Source organism: Pristiophorus japonicus, chromosome 1 (assembly GCF_044704955.1).
Source record: "Pristiophorus japonicus isolate sPriJap1 chromosome 1, sPriJap1.hap1, whole genome shotgun sequence".
NCBI classification, from domain to species: domain Eukaryota; kingdom Metazoa; phylum Chordata; class Chondrichthyes; family Pristiophoridae; genus Pristiophorus; species Pristiophorus japonicus.
Genome location: NC_091977.1, coordinates 433826406 through 433846837, shown reverse-complemented (window position 1 = coordinate 433846837; position 20432 = coordinate 433826406). Strand labels below are relative to the sequence as shown.

Here is a 20432-nt window from a genome sequence, read left to right as displayed (position 1 = left end):
CAGGGGACACTAAAACCGACAAATAAACCAATTAACTTTTTGTCATTAAAATTTGGTTGCCGGGGCGATAATGCACTCCAGTCCCTCCGACGCCCACCTCTCGCAGAAGGCCACGAGCGTACCAGTGGGCACTGCGTGCTACATCTCCAGGGACACCCTGGCTCGGATGTAAGCGCGGAAGAGAGGCAGGCAGTCGGGCTGAACAATCCCCTCGACGGCACGCTGCCTGGACCGGTTGATGGCACCCTTGGCCATGCCCAGGAGCAGTCCTACAAGGAGGCTTTCTGACCTGCCTGCTCCTGCAATAGCTCTACAACTCTTGTTGAGAACAAAAATAACGTTAAATCAAGTGCCCCCTGATTAAAGGAAGGGGACACCCTAAACACTTTTCAAATGCACTTTTTTTGTTTTTTTTTTGTTTTTTTGGGGAGTTTTTTTGTGGGTTTTTTTGGGCACTAAAACCACAAATTATACACGTGCCTCCTGGCTAAAAGGGAGGGGACACTAAAACCAAGCAATAAAACAAATTAAACTTTAAAACATATAAAATCAAATTAATATTTGGTTGCCGGGGGTGATGATGCACTCCAGTCCCTCCGGTGCCCACCTCGCGTGGAAGGTCACAAGCGTACCGGTGGACACCGCGTGCTCCATCTCCAGGGACACCCTGGCTCAGATGTAACCATGGAAAAGAGGCAGGCAGTCGGGCTGAACGATCCCCTCCTGCCTGGACCGGTTGATGGCCACCTTGGCCATGCCCAGGAGCAGGCCGACAAGGAGGCCTTCTGACCTGCCTCCTCCTGCAACAGCTCTACAACTCTTTTGTTGCAAAACAAAAATAACGTTAAATTAAGTGCCCCCTTATTAAAAGGGTGCGGGGGGGGGGGGGGGGGGGGAGCGGAAACACTCCAAACACTTTTCAGGAGCCCTTTTTTAATGGTTTTTTTTGTTTATTCGGGGGGTTTTTTGTGGGGTTTTTTGTGGTTTTTTTAGGGCACCGAGAGGCAAATTATACAAGAGCCCCCTGATTCAGGGGACACTAAAACCGACAATAAAAACAAATTAAACTTTAAAACATGTAAAATCAAGTTAAATTTGGTTGCCGGGGGTAATGATGCACTCCAGTCCCTCGGGCGCCCACCTCTCGAGGAAGGCCACGAGTGTACCGGTGGACACTGCGTGCTCCATCTCCAGGGACACCCTGGCTCGGATCTAAGCGCGAAAGAGAGGCAGGCAGTCGGGCTGAATGACCCCCTCGACCGCCCGCTGCCTGGACCGGTTGACGGCTACCTTTGCCATGCCCAGGAGCAGGCCTACAAGGAGGCCTTCTGACCTGCCTCCTCCTGCAACAGCTCTACAAACCTGTGAGCAAACTCACAGGTGCATACATTACATTCCAGTTAAACTGGAATAGATAACCTTTCTAAGGGAGAGGCAATGTTACAGCTGAAAGCCTGCATGGTGGCAGTCTAAGCATTTGAGAGATTCAAAGTCTGGTGTAATAACCTCTTCTGTGAAAGACTGCACTTCAACACAGGTGTTGTGTATCTGTAAAGCATGCACTCCCATGTTCCGCCACCAGGGAGCTCATCCCCTGAAGTCCCAAGGGATCCCAGCATCCCTTGGGAGCACTGTATATAAGCCAGCCCCTAAGGCCTGTTCCTCACTCTGGAGTGTCTTATAAAAGACTGAGGTCACTGTTACTTTAACCTCCCTGTGTGCAGTCTCATGTGTGTTAGGAACACAATAACTGCCGACGAGAATATGAATCCAACGCAAAGATGCAGCAAACTGTGGACATCGTGGAGAAGTTCTCGGAGGGTGAGAACTGGGAAGCCTATGTCGAATGGCTAGACCAGTACTTTGTAGCCAACGAGCTGGACGGAGAAGGAAGCGCTGCAAAAAGTCTGCGGGGCACCGACCTACAGCCTCATGAAGAATCTTCTGGCTCCGGTGAAACCCACAGATAAGTCGTATGAGGAGCTGTGTACACTGGTTCGGGAGCATCTTAACCCGAGGGAGAGCGTGCTGATGGTGAGGTATCGGTTCTACACGTGCCAGCGATCTGAAGGTCAGGAAGTGGCGAGCTACGTTGCCGAGCTAAGGCGACTTGCAGGACAATGTGAGTTTGCTGGCTACCTGGAGCAAATGTACAGCAAAATTCTAAAAGGACAGAGGGTGTTAAAAAAACAAGCCTAAAGGCTTTGTGTCTTAATGCAAGGAGTATCCGCAATAAGGTGGATGAATTAACTGTGCAAATAGATGTTAACAAATATGATGTGATTGGGATTACGGAGACGTGGCTCCAGGATGAGCAGGGCTGGGAACTCAACATCCAGGGGTATTCAACATTCAGGAAGGATAGAATAAAAGGAAAAGGAGGTGGGGTAGCATTGCTGGTTAAGGAGGAGATTAAGGCAATAGTTAGGAAGGACATTAGCTTGGATGATGTGGAATCTATATGGGTAGAGCTGCAGAACACCAAAGGGCAAAAAACGTTAGTGGGAGTTGTGTACAGACCTCCAAACAGTAGTAGTGATGTTGGGGAGGGCATCAAACAGGAAATTAGGGGTGCGTGCAATAAAGGTGCAGCAGTTATAATGGGTGACTTTAATATGCACATAGATTGGGCTAACCAAACTGGAAGCAATACGGTGGAGGAGGATTTTCTGGAGTGCATAAGGGATGGTTTTTTAGACCAATATGTCGAGGAACCAACTAGGGGGGAGGCCATCTTAGACTGGGTGTTATGTAATGAGAAAGGATTAATTAGCAATCTCGTTGTGCGAGGCCCCTTGGGGAAGAGTGACCATAATATGGTGGAATTCTGCATTAGGATGGAGAATGAAACAGTTAATTCAGAGACCATGGTCCAGAACTTAAAGAAGGCTAACTTTGAAGGTATGAGGCGTGAATTGGCTGAGATGGATTGGCGAATGATACTTAAGGGGTTGACAGTGGATGGGCAATGGCAGACATTTAGAGACCGTATGGATGAATTACAACAATTGTACATTCCTGTCTGGCATAGAAATAAAAAAGGGAAGGTGGCTCAACCGTGGCTATCAAGGGAAATCAGGGATAGTATTAAAGCCAAGGAAGTGGCATACAAATTGGCCAGAAATAGCAGCGAACCTGGGGACTGGGAGAAATTTAGAACTCAGCAGAGGAGGACAAAGGGTTTGATTAGGGCAGGGAAAATGGAGTATGAGAAGAAGCTTGCAGGGAACATTAAGACGGATTGCAAAAGTTTCTATAGATATGTAAAGAGAAAAAGGTTAGTAAAGACAAATGTAGGTCCCCTGCAGTCAGAATCAGGGGAAGTCATAACTGGGAACAAAGAAATGGCGGACCAATTGAACAAGTACTTTGGTTCGGTATTCACGAAGGAGGACACGAACAACCTTCCGGTTATAAAAGGGGTCGGGGGGTCTAGTAAGGAGGAGGAACTGAGGGAAATCCTTATTAGCCGGGAAATTGTGTTGGGGAAATTGATGGGATTGAAGGCCGATAAATCCCCAGGGCCTGATGGACTGCATCCCAGAGTACTTAAGGAGGTGGCCTTGGAAATAGTGGATGCGTTGACAGTCATTTTCCAACATTCCATTGACTCTGGATCAGTTCCTATGGAGTGGAGGGTAGCCAATGTAACCCCACTTTTTAAAAAAGGAGGGAGAGAGAAAACAGGGAATTATAGACCGGTCAGCCTGACATCGGTAGTGGGTAAAATGATGGAATCAATTATTAAGGATGTCATAGCAGTGCATTTGGAAAGAGGTGACATGATAGGTCCAAGTCAGCATGGATTTGTGAAAGGGAAATCATGCTTGACAAATCTTCTGGAATTTTTTGAGGATGTTTCCAGTAGAGTGGATAAGGGAGAACCAGTTGATGTGGTATATTTGGACTTTCAGAAGGCGTTCGACAAGGTCCCACACAAGAGATTGATGTGCAAAGTTAGAGCACATGGGATTGGGGGTAGTGTACTGACATGGATTGAGAACTGGTTGTCAGACAGGAAGCAAAGAGTAGGAGTAAATGGGTACTTTTCAGAATGGCAGGCAGTGACTAGTGGGGTACCGCAAGGTTCTGTGCTGGGGCCCCAGCTGTTTACACTGTACATTAATGATTTAGATGAGGGGATTAAATGTAGTATCTCCAAATTTGCGGATGACACTAAGTTGGGTGGCAGTGTGAGCTGCGAGGAGGATGCTGTGAGGCTGCAGAGCGACTTGGATAGGTTAGGTGAGTGGGCAAATGCATGGCAGATGAAGTATAATGTGGATAAATGTGAGGTTATCCACTTTGGTGGTAAAAACAGAGAGACAGACTATTATCTGAATGGTGACAGATTAGGAAAAGGGGAGGTGCAAAGAGACCTGGGTGTCATGGTACATCAGTCATTGAAGGTTGGCATGCAGGTGCAGCAGGCGGTTAAGAAAGCAAATGGCATGTTGGCCTTCATAGCAAGGGGATTTGAGTACAGGGGCAGGGAGGTGTTACTACAATTGTACAGGGCCTTGGTGAGGCCACACCTGGAGTATTGTGCACAGTTTTGGTCTCCTAACCTGAGGAAGGACATTCTTGCTATTGAGGGAGTGCAGCGAAGGTTCACCAGACTGATTCCCGGGATGGCGGGACTGACCTATCAAGAAAGACTGGATCAACTGGGCTTGTATTCACTGGAGTTCAGAAGAATGAGAGGGGACCTCATAGAAACATATAAAATTCTGACGGGGTTAGACAGGTTAGATGCAGGAAGAATGTTCCCAATGTTGGGGAAGTCCAGAACCAGGGATCACAGTCTAAGGATAAGGGGTAAGCCATTTAGGACCGAGATGCGGAGGAACTTCTTCACCCAGAGAGTGGTGAACCTGTGGAATTCTCTACCACAGAAAGTTGTTGAGGCCAATTCACTAAATATATTCAAAAAGGAGTTAGATGAGGTCCTTACTGCTAGGGGGATCAAGGGGTATGGCGAGAAAGCAGGAATGGGGTACTGAAGTTGAATGTTCAGCCATGAACTCATTGAATGGCGGTGCAGGCTAGAAGGGCCGAATGGCCTACTCCTGCACCTATTTTCTATGTTTCTATGCTCAAAGACGTTTTTGTATTGGGCATTGGCCACAAGACCATCCTACGAAAACTTTTGACCGTAGAGACACCGACCCTCAGTAAGGCCATTGCGATAGCAAAGGCGTTTATGTCCACCAGTGATAACACCAAACAAATCTCTCAGCACACAAGTGCTAGCAATGTTCATAAATTAACTGAAACTGTGTTTGCGAGCAGAAATGGCAGAACCCACGAGTCTGCAACTGCCAGCAGGCCTCAGGTGACCCAGATGACTCAGAGTCCCCAACAAAGGATGAATGCAAGGCAATTCACACCTTGTTGGCGTTGTGCAGGCTTCCATTCAGCCTATTCATGCCGCTTCAAAGGGTATGTTTGCAAGAGCTGTGGAACAATGGGGCACCTCCAACGAGCTTGCAAATGAGCTGCAAGCACTGCAAAACCTGCTAACCACCACGTGGCAGAGGAAGATCAGTCCATGGTGGACCAAAGCAATTTCGAGCCTCAGAGGAGGCAGATGCTGAAGTACACGGGATGCACACACATTTTTGACGAAATGTCCACCTATAATGCTAAACGTAAAATTGAATGGCTTACCCGTAGCCATGGAACTGGACACTGGCGCTAGCCAATCCATCATGAGTAAAAAGATGTTTGAGAGACTGTGGTGCAACAAGGCACTCAGACCAGCCCTAAGCCCCATCCACACGAAACTGAGAACGTACACCAAAGAGCTTATCACTGTCCTGGGCAGCGCCATGGTTAAGGTCACCTACGAGGGCACGGTGCACGAACTGCCACTCTGGATTGTCCCAGGCGATGGCCCCACACTGCTTGGAAGGAGCTGGATGGGCAAAATCCGCTGGAACTGGGATGACATCAGAGCGCTATCACATGTTGATGAGGCCTCATGTACCCAGGTTCTTAACAAATTTCCTTCCCTTTTTGAGCCAGGCATTGGAAACTTTTCCAGGGCGAAGGTGCAGATCCACTTGGTCCCAGAGGCGCGACCCATTCACCTCAAGGCGCGAGCGGTACCTCACATGATGAGAGAGAGAGTGGAAATTGAGCTGGACAGGCTGCAAAGCGAGGGCATCATCTCCCCAGTGGAATTCAGCGAGTGGGCCAGCCCGATTGTTCCAGTACTCAAAAGTGATGGCACGGTCAGGATTTGTGGCGATTATAAAATAACTATTAATCGTTTGTCGCTAAAGGACCAATACCCGCTACCTAAGACAGACGACCTATTTGCAACGCTGGCAGGAGGCAAGACTTTCACCAAGCTCGGCCTGACTTCGGCCTACATGACGCATGAGCTGGATGAGTCTTCAAAGGGCCTCACCTGCATCAACACACACAAGGGACTGTTCATCTACAACAGATGCCCGTTTGGAATTTGGTCGGCTGCAGCGATCTTCCAGAGAAACATGGAGAGCCTACTCAAGTCGGTACCACACACGGTGGTCTTTCAGGACGACATATTGGTCACGGGTCGGGACACCGCCGAGCACCTACAAAACCTGGAGGAGGTCCTCCAGCGACTGGATCGCATAGGGCTGCGGCTGAAGAGGTCGAAATGCGTCTTCATGGCAACAGAAGTGAAGCTTTTGGGGAGAAAGATTGCAGCGGACGGCATTCGGCCCACAGACGCCAAGACAGAGGCTATCAGGAATGCGCCCAGGCCACAGAACATCACGGAGCTGCAGTCGTTCGTGGGACTCCTCAACTATTTTGGTAACTTCCTACCGAGGTTAAACACCCTCTTAGAGCCCTTACATGTGTTATTGCGCAAAGATGAGAACTGGGTATGGGGAAAAAAACAAGTAATTGCTTTTGAGAAAGCCAGAAACATTTTATGCTCCAACAAGCTGCTTGTATTGTATAACCCGTGTAAAAGACTTGTGCCAGCATGTGATGCGTCGTCGTACGGAGTCAGGTGGTGTATTACAACAAGCTAACGTTGCGGGGAAGTTGCAACCTGTCGCCTCTGCTTCCAGGAGCTTGTCTAAGGCCGAGAGGGCCTACAGCATGATTGAGAAAGAGGCATTAGCATGTGTGTTCGTGGTAAAGAAATGCATCAGTACCTGTTTGGCCTCAAATTTGAGCTGTAAACCGATCACAAGCCCCTCACATCCCTGTTCGCTGAAAACAAGGGGATAAATACTAAAGCCTCAGCCTGCATACAAAGGTGGGCACTCACGCTATCAGCATATAACTATACCATGTGCCACAGGCCAGGCACTGAGAACTGTGCGGATGCTCTCAGTTGGCTACCATTGCCCATCACGGGGGTGGAAATGGCGCAGCCTGCAAACTTGTTGATGGTGGCGCAGCCCGCAGACTTGTTGATGGTCATGGAAGCGTTTGAAAATGATTAGGACTTGGACCAGGCAAGATCCTCTGCTGTCCCAAGTAAAAAAACTGTGTACTGCAAGGGAGCTGGGCCAGCATCCCCGTTGAAATGTAAGAGCCAATCAAGCCGTTCCAGCAGCAAAAGGACGAGCTGTCCATTCAGGTAGACTGCCTATTGTGGGGTAACCGCGTAGTGCTACCAAAAAAGGGCAGGGAGACGTTCATCACGGATCTCCACAGCACACACCCGGGTATAGTAATGATGAAAGTGATAGCCAGATCCCACGTGTGGTGGCCCGGTATCGACTCTGACTTGGAGTCCTGTGTATGGCAATGCAGCGTATGTGCTCAGTTGAGCAACGCGCCCAGAGAGGCACCACTAAGTTTGTGGTCCTGGCCCTCCAGACCATGGTCAAGGATCCATGTCGACTATGCGGGCCCGTTTCTCGGTAAAATGTTCCTGGTGGCGGTGGATGTTTTTTCAAAATGGATTGAATGTGAAATAATGTCGGGAAGCACCGCCACTGCCACCATTGAAAGCCTGAGGGCCATGTTTGCCACCCACGGCCTGCCTGACATACTGGTCAGTGACAACGGGCCATGTTTCACCAGTGCCGAATTTAAAGAATTCATGACCCGCAATGGGATCAAACATGTCACCTCGGCCCCGTTTAAACCAGCCTCCAATGGGCAGGCAGAGCGGGCAGTATAAACCATCAAACAGAGCCTTAACCGAGTCACAGAAGGCTCACTCCAAACCTACCTGTCCCGAGTACTGCTCAGCTACCGCATGAGACCCCACTCGCTCACAGGGGTGCCTCCAACTGAGCTACTCATAAAAAGGACACTTAAAACCAGACTGTCGCTGGTTCACCCGAACCTGCATGATCAGATAGAGAGCAGGCGGCAGCAACAAAATGTAAACGATGGTCGCGCCACTGTGTTACGGGAAATTGATCTGAATGAACCTGTGTATGTGCTAAACTATGGACATGGTCCCAAGTGGATCGCGGGCACAGTGATAGCTAAAGAAGGGAATAGGGTGTTTGTAGTCAAACTAGACAGTGGACAAATTTGCAGAAAGCACCTGGACCAAACAAGGCTGCGGTCCAAAGGCTGCCCTGAACAACCCACAGAAGACACCACCTTTTTTGAGCCCACAACACACACCCAAAGGATCAACGACACCATGCCGGACCAGGAAATCGAACCCATCACGCCCAAAAGTCCAGCAAGGCCAGGCTCACTAGCAGCCTTGCAGGGCCAACAGCACGCCAGTCCAGTGAGGGCACAGCCAACACACCAGAACAGACATTTGTACCGAGGCGGTCCACCAGGGAAAGAAAGGCTCCTGACCGCCTCACCTTGTAAATAGTTTTCACTTTGACTTTGGGGGGGGGGGGGGGGGAGGGGGCGCGGAGTGATGTTGTGTATCTGTAAAGCATGCACTCCCATGTTCCGCCACCAGGGAGCTCACCCCCATGAAGTCCCAAGGGATTCCAGCATCCCTTGGCAGCACTGTATATAAGCCGGCCCCCTAAGGCCTGTTCCTCACTCTGGAGTGTCTTATTAAAGACTGAGGTCACTGTTACTTTAACCTCCCTGTGTGCAGCCTCATCTGTGTTAGGAACACAATAAGATTGACAGATGCTGAGGGGTTATTTCCCATGGCTGGAGTGTCTAGAACTAGGGATCACAGTCTCAGGATAAGGGGAAGGCAATTTAAGACAGCGATGAGGAGAAATTTCTTCACTTTGGAATTCTCTGCCCCACAGGGCTGTGGATGCTGAGTCTCTGAATATATTCAAGGCTGAGATAGATAGATTTTTGGAGTCATAAGAACATAAGAAATAGGAGCAGGAGTAGGCCATACGGCCCGTCGAGCCTGCTCCGCCATTTAATCCGATCATGGCTGATCCAATCATGGACTCAGGTCCACTTCCCTGCCTGCTCCCCATAACCCCTTGAGAAACAGTCTATGTTTTAAATTTATTTAATGACCCAGCTTCCACAACTCTCTGAGGCAGCGAATTCCACAGATTTACAACCATCTGAGAGAAGAAATTCCTCCTCATCTCAGTTTTAAATGTGCGGCCCCTTATTCTAAGACTATGCCCCCGAGTTCTAGTCTCCCCTATCAGTGGAAACATCCTCCAGGGGTCGAGGGGAATCAAGGGATATGGAGATCGCGGAAAGTGGACTTGAGGTTGATGATCAGCCATGGTCTTATTGAATGGCGGAGCAGGCTCGATGGGCCTACTCTTGCTCCTATTTCTTATATTCTTATAAGAAACTATAGGGATGCATGATTTAAAGGATGCCTTATGGTTACAGCAGGAATAAAATATTTCCATTAAAGATGACAAGGGTTTGAACTTGCATAACAAAGCAAGCAATCCTGATTCTAAACACCACCAGTAATTGGAATATATAATCTAACACATTTTTATGGACAAGTAAAGGTCATTAGGCGAGAACTTGCAACACTGGGCAAATCCTATGTATAAATTCTTCAATGACAAGACAGTGGACACTTGAAATGTCTCTGTGTCAAAAGTCTAAACATGGTTAAGGGCAGTAAGCTGCATCTCTCACATGGTTAGCAGGGGAAAGCCTGACTACACTTTAATTAGCATTAATTCAAATGCAGCTGTTCTATAACCTATTCTTATCACCAAGTTGAATATGAGAAGTTGTTTCCCCAAGTCTCAGCAGTTCTTGCAATGCAATGTCAATTGAGCTACAATCTACATTGGGTTAGAGTTCATCTTAGCTGCTAGTCTTGAGATGAGGCTGCCTGCCAGATAAAACACAGATGAATATGGGTTTAATAACCCCCAATAAACTGTAGACTTACTCAATCTGCACTGTAAATTGCACAGCCAAACCAACCACATTAATATAACAGTATAAACTAAAACAGCACAAAGAACAGTAATAGACATACTGCTCCAAAGGTTTAAGGAAGATTACAGCTTCCAGTTCCAATATTCTATTTGGTGAATTTTCACTTTCACTGCCATATGGAAAATGGGTGGTAGTGGATCGGCCACCTGTTTTACATAGCGCCCGGTTTTTGTTTCCGTGGAAACCGGTTTGTCGCCAACTCTTTAAGAACCCATCACACTGACTGGTTTCATTTTAGTAAGGCATGTGTATCTTTCCCAAAAATAAAGATCAATTACCTACCTGTTAAAGGTTTTCTATATGCTTCAAATAATTTGTACAAGTCACAAACCGTAGAAGTTTAACTTGATATGTTCCATAGAAACTATACGCTGAGCGCACACATAAAAATATTGGGCCATAAATTGTGCCTTTTCCAGGTGCGTACGATGTGCACATGTGCCTGAAGAGGCCCCGCAAGTTCCGGGTTTAGACGTGCAAAGCACATGCGCCGAAATTCGGCACTTGCGAACTGTCAAAATGTCTTTTGACAGATCCAACTCATAGGAAAGTAAAGGGTCTCCGCAGGTGGAGATTGGGCTATTTGCCCAACTCTTGCCCAGCGAATGTTCTTAAACTCTTACAGCTAGTAAAAGCAGACTAGAAGTGTTCATTCCTCCAGAACCACCAGGTACTTTGTAAAAAAGATTTGGGTCAGAGGCATCTGCCCGTGAAAAGCCTCCGACCACAATTTTTGGCTCACACAGCCTTCTACTCCAGTGTTGTCTGCTCACATGCATCATTGTGGCAGCTTGTTTCGTTACTGAAACAAAATTAATTAGCTGCTAAAAATAAGCTACCTTTCCCAAAACTATACTCTTGCACGGAGCAAGGAGGTTTGGGTAGAATCTTGGATTCAAATCTGTGGCTGATTCCATGTTAAGCAAGCTTGATGAACAGGGCATTGGAAATTACTTGGCCAGTAAGTGGCAATGAATAAGATACTTGGATAAAAATGACTTTAGCTTCTTTTTGAAGCTTAGTTCTGACAAACAAGCTTTAAAAGTTAATAACAATACTGGTTCAGCTGGTCCCTTACTATTATACTTAGTTATAAATCCAACTAGATAACAGAACTATATATATATATATCTAGCAAATAAATTCAATTTGCTTCTTTGTAGTTGATGCAGGGTGACCTGAGTCAATAAGAAACAACATCATGGCTAGACAGTTCTAGTAATGGATACCTTTATGTTTATTACTGCTTAATCATTATACTGTTTCTCTAATTTAAGGTTAAAGTTACAGATTAATTAACTAAGTAGAAGAATTTCACTATATCAGATGTCCAGATAATGTGCTGATTCATGTCTAGTCTTAATCGAGCAATGGTGGAACCTCAGGGTTATCGTGGAAGTCATCATTGTTCCTTTCTGGTACCTTCTGTGGATAAAATTTGAGGGGACCTTGAGCAACTGTCTTTCTCTCCGCCACGATATTGGTCAAGTCAACACATAAATGTTTGCTTGGATCCACTTCTAACTTCTCAATATGTCGAGTTGCTCTGTGGAGTAATATGACAAGACATTCGGTAAGACTATTGCATTGTTTAAATCTCTCCACCAGTCCACTGAGTTTACACATTTACTGCTGGATATTGCCAAGCTCTTTCATTGGTAATCATGTCATCCTTTGGGCATATAACAGCTGCAAGTGAAGCTTTGGCACACTCACATCTTCAAAAATCTCACACATAAAAGCACTATAACAGATTTGCTACAAGATTCAAGGTCACTCAAGATGAGTTGCAGATCGAGCACATATCATTCGCTGTGCATGTGCTTCAACTTACAATATGTAAAGTGTACTCTGCTTACATGACAACAGTGCACATATTAAATGGAATCAGAACTGAACTGGATGAGGGATCAGAAACTATTATCCATTGACTCCTTTTCAGAAGGCCACTCTGAAAACCTTGCCTGAGCATTGAAACGAGGAAGAAACCACAAGACTTCTCCAAAACAATGGGACAGTGTCCATCCAGGTCTTCATTTCTGCCCACCTTCTCACTCACTCCCATACATTCAAACACATACCACATACTTGCTACCTTGTAATGTAAGGTGTCAAGGTATCAGTTGGGAACAGCATTGTAATATTAAATATTTTTTCTGACATTGTAAGCATGTAACAGCAGCCTGTCAACAGGATCAGTGAGTCAGGACAACAGCCCCTCACAGAACCCTGCATCCCTCTCACTAACATTTATAAGCATCAGCATATCAACTTACATCCTGGAGGTTGCAGTTTGTGAACCTGAGGTAATACTGGCTGCAAAATTTGACACCATACCGCCCATTGTTTGGGCACTACGAGTGCCGTGTAGGTTTCAAAATGGCATCCGTGATGCAGGCTCACATTTCTAGTGTGAGCCTCACTGGATGCCATCTTGGTGAGGGCATTGGCACATGCGCAGGGAGCATACACCGGAAGTATGCAGAGTAGGCTGATTGTGGCTGATAGGAACCCCCACCAGCACTATTTAAAGGTATCAATCACTTACAGGTAAAGCTGATTGATTTCTACTGGTTGTTTCTCTGATTGTGGAAGTTTAGTGATTTCTAGAGTGCATTAAAGTTGTTAAAGTCTACTGGGAGTGTTGTGGCAGGTGCTGAAAGGACTTCTTCCTGACTTCAAGGATTCTGCAAAAACCACTTGCTCTGAGACATGGGTGCAGTAGTAGGCATTCCCCTTGGACTATAGCATGACAAGGAGAATGAGCAGAGACGACACAGAGCAGGACAAACTGCTGGTAGTATGAGAAGGAATAGGGGGAAAAGGGCTTTAAGCAGGAGGCCATATCCGCCCAGGGAGTCATTCACCGACCTGAATCTCAGCGAGGAACAATGTGTCAGACATCTGTGCTTCAGTAAGGAGGTCTTCACTGATATCTGCCACTTGCTACAGCCACAGCTGCAACCTCAGATCAAGGTGAGGAACGCATTGCCAGTGGCTGTGAAGGTGACCGTGGCTGTGAATATTTATGCGTCGGGCTCCTTCCAGGCTGGAGCAGGAAACATTTGCAACATCTCCCAGTTTATCATCCATAGTTGCATAAGGGAGGTCACTGAGGATCTGTATTCCAAAAGTGCTGAATACATTTCCTTCTCCTTTGCCAGAGAGCGGCAGGCAGAGCGAGCACGTGGCTTCGCGAGGATCTCAGGCTTCCCCACCCATGTTGCAGGGTGCCATTGTCAACACGCACGTCGCTTTGTGGGCGCCGCATGTCAACTCTGATGTGTACCGGAACCGAAAGGGATTTCACTCCCTCAACGTACAGCTGGTGTGCGACCATTGGTAGGGTATCGTGGCAGCAGTCATGCCTTCATTGTGCGGCAATCCCCTGTGGCACCTGCATTTGAGGCACCATGACAAACCAGAGGGTGGCTAGTGGGCGACAAGGGCGATTCTTTGATGACATAGCTTATGGTGTGCGACCCACGCACATGTGTGCAGCATACAAACAATGAAAGCCATGCAAGAGCACACCCCTGGTATGCTGAAACATCGCTTCCGCTGCCTCGACTACTCTGGAAGAGCCCTATAGTACTCGGCAGAGCACGCAACAAGATTCGTGCTGGTCTGCTGCATAACCTCGCCATCACGAGGGCACAGCACTTGCCACCAACCAAACGGTGACCAGCTGAGGAGCAGGAGGAAGAGGAGGAAACCTGGACAGCTCCTTTCTGGCCGAGTTGTCCGTAAACGACTCATCCAACTGCGATACCAGTAAATGCAATCCTAATTCCCCATTCACTAACAGTCCCACATCTTACCTTCCCTCTGTCACTGACCATCACAGCATCCGCTTGGCCACAATGCAAAAATAAAAGCCAACACAAATGAAATATTCAAAACCAAATTTGTAAATCAAAGCATGCCATATTGCATACAAGCATCAACTAATCACCCTTGTGCGTTCCCTTAGTGCCTGTCTTCCGTGTGCCTTTGCCTGTCTTGGTGCTCTGACGCAGAGCTATCAGTGGCTGCAGCAATGCTGGTGGAAGGCTGCTGACTTTCAGTGGGAAGACAGCAGATGGCCTTGCAGGAAGATCTCAAGCAGCTCTTGGCCGAGAAGGCATGGGTGGCAGCAGTCTGGGCTGGCTGGGTGTCGGAGTGACTGTGGTGGGAAGGATGAATGCTGTCATCCTGAGCAGGGACAGCAGGATCGTGCTCCATTGAGCCACTGCCACCATCCCGGGGTGGTGCCTCAGCAGAAGAGATTGCTGGACTGCTGTGACAACAAGCCCCTTTGAACACTGATATCCACAGCCATGGCAGCATGCTGAGCTTGTACGAAAACAGTCTGAGCTTGCATGGCAGCAAGCTGACCTAGCATGACAGAAGTCTAAGCTTCCACTGCAGCACTCAGATATTGGGTGGGTTCTGCTGTGCTGCAATGGAACCCGAAACATTGGCCATCAGATACTGCACCATTTTTGGTTCTGCAAGTGCGCTAGTGGAGTTGGCCACCACTTCTATGCTGGAAAGGATGTGCTCCAAGCTCTGCACAAAGCCTTGTGCCAAGTTGGTGCCTGACCTTGTTCCTTGACATTTCATGCAGGCCTGCCAATGTATCAAGCATTTCATTGTGCATACCCATCAGTATTCTTCAATAGTTCGCCCCATCGAAGTGCTCATCTGAGTCCTCTGCAGCAGACCTCATGTGCGACCTCGCCCTTTGACAAGCTTACACCTGCGTTACACTTTCCCCCGCTCTGGCTGCAGTCCACTCATGCCCGGTGTCTCACCACATGCGGATCCCATCTCTAAGCTATCCTCTAAATTACGCACAGTGTCAATATTTCTTCTTCATAGCTGTCTTCCTGCTCTTCCGCCTGTTGCTCCTCCACCACTGCCTGGCCAGGTTACAGTTCTTGGGTATCTGAAAGAAGGAAGACACAAGGGTAGGGTTGTGGAGAGGAGAACAAGAGGTGCAAGCCTCTGCAGCTTGTAAATCAGAAAAAGATTGTGGGATGAAGGGGAAGTGGGATGTGGGAAGGAGGATTAGATACGAGGATACCGTCATCTTCAAGGATTTCAGCCCCACCACTGGCCACTGCCATGGCTGCTTCAATGATGGCGACCACCATCTCCTCCATCAGTGTAAGGACATGCAGTCCTGCCTGCCCCGTGTCAATTAACTGCGGCTGTCGCCGGTTAAATGTCAACCTGTCCTGCAAGAGAGAGGAAAGTGTGTCAGTGAGTATGGTGCAATCTGTTTCTGTGATGTGCCTGTCATGGTTGAATAGCTGGCAGTATGCGCAAGCTGTGAGATGTGGGCATGAGGCTTGCAGCAGTGCTAAGTGTGTGAGGGTAAGGTGAAGCTATGAATTAGGGCATGAGTCCTGATTGATAAGAGATTGTTGGTAGGTGAGTGATGGGATGTGGTGCATTGAGCAGTATGTGAGGCTAGTGGTGCAGTTGATGGGATATGGCATTTGAAGATGAATTCACTGACCCTGACCACTCGTGTGAAGTAATTGAACTTCTTGCGGCACTGTATCCAGGTCCTCGCGGCTGTCTGCTCCCACCTCCTTTGCAGAGTTTGTTTGGAGGGACCCCTGTGGATAGAGGGCCTCTCTCTTCCTCTCCACTAATGCCTCCAGTGCAACGTCAGAGGACCTTGGAGCACAGTCTCTCCCCTGTTATGCCATAATTCACTCTTTTTCCTGCTCATATTCTCATCCATAAAGAGTTCCAACTCCTGCTCCATGCACCACCCCTTTAAGAGGTGCAGGCTCCTTTTAAGAAGTGCAGCCAGCTTTAAGTGCTGTTAGCTTGGGCCCCCTGCTGAGGTGGGCAGTCACTCAACAGTGCGGTTAGCGCTGGCTCCATGCAGCAATCATGCAAATTAAGCAATAGGTGCGGGTTGAATGCACATCGTAATCCCCGAGCCCGTTTTCGGGTGCTATCGAATTTTGCCCCCATATTGCTTTCTTGCTAAAGAATAATTTAAACATGTTAATTTACAAAACATTAGATGCAAAATAAGAAACACAGAAACATAGAAAATAGGTGCAGGAGTAGGCCATTCGGCCCTTCGAGCCTGCACTACCATTCAATAAGATCATGGCTGATCATTCCCTCAGTACCCCTTTCCTGCTTTCTCTCCATACCCCTTGATCCCTTTAGCCATAAGGGCCATATCTAACTCCCTCTTGAATATATCCAATGAACTGGCATCAACAACTCTCTGCGGCAGGGAATTCAACAGGTTAACAAATCTCTGAGTGAAGAAGTTTCTCCTCATCTCAGTCCTAAATGCCTACCCCTTATCCTAAGACTGTGTCTTCTGGTTCTGGACTTTCCCAACATCGGGAACATTCTACCCACATCTAACCTGTCCAGTCCCGTCAGAATCTTATATGTTTCTATGAGATCCCCTCTCATCCTTCTAAATGCCAATGTATAAAGGTCCAGTTGATCCAGTCTCTCCTCATATGTCAGTCCAGCCATTCCGGGAATCAGTTTGGTGAACCTTCGCTGCACTCCCTCAATAGCAAGAACGTCCTTCCTCAGATTAGGAGACCAAAACTGAACACAATATTCCAGGTGAGGCCTCACCAAGGCCCTGTACAACTGCAGTAAGACCTCCCTGCTCCTATACTCAAATCCCCTAGCTATGAAGGCCAACATACCATTTGCCTTCTTCACCGCCTGCTGTACCTGCATGCCAACTTTCAATGACTGACGAACCATGACACCCAGGTCTCATTGCACTTCCCCTTTTCCTAATCTGCCGCCATTCAGATAATATTCTGTCTTCGCATTTTTGCCCCCAAAGTGGATAACCTCACATTTATCCACATTATACTGCATCTGCCATGCATTTGCCCACTCACCTAACCTGTCCAAGGCACCCTGCAGCCTCTTAGCATCCCCCTCACAGCTCACATCGCCACCCAGTTTAGTGTCACCTGCAAACTTGGAGATATTACACTCAATTCCTTCACCTAAATCATTAATGTATATTGTAAATAGCTGGGGTCCCAGCACTGAGCCCTGTGGCACCCCAATAGTCACTGCCTGCCATTCTGAAAAGGACTCGTTTATCCCGACTCTCTGCTTCCTGTCTGCCAACCAGTTCTCTTATCCACTTCAGTATATTACCCCCAATACCATGTGCTTTGATTTTGCAAAGAACGTTAGAACTCCAAACAATGCTGAAAAATGCCAAATAGTTTAAAAACACCTTTCAAATTGTTTCCTTCTGTCCTTTTAAAATTGGGACTTCAACTAGGTTTCTTTTAATGGTTATGAAAGATTTAAGTTTCATCCTGGATCCTAGTCTAAACATCGTAAACATTAATGGGTTTGCTAAAGGCCCTCATCAGCAAACTCATCAGAATGAGCAGGAACGAATAACACTTGTATACAGTCTGTAAAGAAATCACCATGGGAAATTGTTCTGCCAGCCTCATTAGGATAGTATCAGCAAGCTGTGGGTGCTGGTCACAGAGGGTGGGCGTGGAGCGGGGGGAGGGGTGGGAGGGGAGGTGAGAGAGGGTAGCAGAAAGCAAAAATCACCTCAGGCGAGTCTGGGGGTGGGAGGCAATCGGGAGGGGGCGAGCAGTGGCAAACAGCGGCCCGCAGATTTAATACTTTCCCAGTTCCACACTGAAGTTGAGTATTTTTTTAAAAAACAAATCTTTTTTGGTGGCGTCTTCCAGCGGCCCATTTAAGGGTCACTGTTTAGGCTGCCTGAACACTTCTGAACACAGTCAGGGTAAACTAATTTTCAGTTTGTGCCTTAAGCAGGTCTTAGGCTACTTATTAACATATTCAAGAACCCTAACGCATGTTTTAGATCTACAGCGCTCGAACAAACATGGCGTCGGACATGTTTCGGACGCTGTAGGGTGCGGTTAGTGCTATTCTAATCCAATGCAGCACTCAACTTCATAAGTTTTGCTCCCTAATTTTTATATACGTTAGATATAAGCTGGCACAAACATTTCTTCTGCATAGTTCACACGCTCTCCCGTGCTACTGTTGCATGAATAGTATCTCTAAAACACATCTTATGTGGTAGGAACGTAAAGATGCCACAAACTCACAGACACCAGGAAGTGTATGTGCTCTAAGGACTGCATTCAGTGACTTCCTTCCTCCCCAGGTAAGAAATTTCTTGGTGTTCCAGTTACATAGTATTAAAGTATTTACAGCACAGAAATAGGCTATTAAGCCCAACAGGTCCATGCCAGTGTTTATGCTCCACACGAGCTGCCTCCCACTCCTCTACATCTAACCCATTCAACATATCCTTCAATACTTTTCTCCCTCATGTGCTTATCTAGCTTCCCCTTGAGTGCATCTATGCTAGTCGCTTCAACTCTTCTTCTTAAGCAGTCCCTCGGAATCGAGGATAACTTGCTTCCACACTAAAATAAGTTCTAAGGTGACTGATGAGACTAGTCTCTATCACAGGTGGGGCAGATGGTGGTTGGAGGGATGGGTGGGTGTGGGGCTTGATTTGTCATACGCTCCTTCCGATGTTTGTACTTGGCTTCCGCATGCTCCTGGCAAAGAGACTTGAAGTGTTCGGCGCCTTCTCAGATGCTTCTCCTCCACTTGAAGTGGTCTTGGGCCAGGGATTCCCAAGAGTCGGTGGGAATGTTACATTTTTTGAAGAAGGCTTTGAGGGTGTCCTTGAAGCATTTTCTCTGCCCTCCTGTGGCTCGCTTGCCATGACATAGCTCGGAGTAGTGCTTGTTTCGGGAGTCTAGTATCGGGCATGCGGACAATATGGCCCGCCCGCGATTGCCTCATCTTCTCCATGTGGTAGCGAGTTCCACACTCTAACCACTCTCTGAGTAAAGAAGTTTCTCCTGAATTCTCTATTGGAATTATTAGTGACTATCTTATATTTATGCCCCCTATTTCCGGTCTCGCCCGCAAATGGAAACACCATATCCACATCTACCCTATCAAACCTTTTCATAATTTTAAACACCTCTATCAGGTCACTCCTCAACCCTTCTCTTTTCTAGAAAAAAGAGCCCCAGTTCTCAGTTCTGCTATCATTTTAGTAAACCTTTTTCTCCAATTACACCCTTTTCAGTGCATCTGCAAGGATCCATTCTAACAACTTGCTTTTAGCTAATGGGTTGGTAATTTCCTGGTTGTGACTTATTGCCCCTATAAAATATTGGCCTCTATCCAGACCTTGAGAAAAATCCCAGAGCTGTTAAATATGTGAGCAAGGGGCTCTCAGAGCATAGCTCCCATTACTTTGAGCATCCTCAATTAATTTTTATTCAAATTTGTTCATGCAATGTGGGCGTCATGCCCCAACTGCCATGGTGGTACTTGACCTCATGTCTCCAGGTCATTAGTCCAGGCCTCTGGATTATTAGTGCAGTAACAGAACCACTATGCTACCATACACAAATGTCGTCAGGGTCAGTAGTCCAAGCTGTTTTGAAATACCTGTATTGCCCATCCCTAATTGCCCTTGAGAAGAGATTGTCTTCTTGAACCGCTGCAGTCCGTGTAGCGATTTGACACAACTGAATGGCTTGCTAGGCCATTTCAGAGCGCAGTTAAGAGTCAACCACATTGCTGTGGGTTTGGAGTCACATATAGGCCAGAGCAGGTGAGGACAGCAGATGTCCTTCCTTAAGGACATTAGTGAACCAGATGGGTTTTTATGACAATCGGTAGCTTCACCATTACTGATACTGACTCTTAACTGCCCTCTGAAATGGCCTAGCAAGCCAATCAGTTGCGTCAAACTGCAACACGGACGACAGCGGTCAAGAAGACAACACCTTCTCAAGGGCAATTAGGGATGGGCAATAAAGGGATCTCAAAACGGCTTGGACTACTGGGCAGGACCAGAACCAATGTCCGAGGGAAAGTGTTTGCTAGTGCTGTTGGGGAGGGTTTAAACTAATATGGCAGGGAGATGGGAATCTATGCAGGGAGACAGATGGAAGTAAAATGGAGGCAGAAGCAAAAGGTAGAAAGGAGATAAGGAAAGGTGAAGGGCAGAGAAATCAAAGGCAAAAATCAAAAAGGTCCACATTACAACATAATTCTAAAAGGACAAA

The 20432-nt window shown here is 47.2% G+C and overlaps 1 protein-coding gene across 3 annotated transcripts in view; it reads right to left on the bottom strand.

The window, feature by feature from the left end:
* Positions 1-11545: 11545 nt before the first annotated feature.
* dnaaf11 (dynein axonemal assembly factor 11) overlaps positions 11546-20432 on the bottom strand; it is a 129134-nt gene continuing 120247 nt past the window's right edge. For all 3 annotated transcript variants that reach the window (XM_070892746.1, XM_070892761.1, XM_070892753.1), the window contains one exon: positions 11546-11878. In XM_070892746.1, coding sequence (XP_070748847.1) covers positions 11692-11878 — 187 coding nt within the window. In that variant the 3' untranslated portion in view covers positions 11546-11691. The remainder of the gene's footprint in view (positions 11879-20432) is intronic.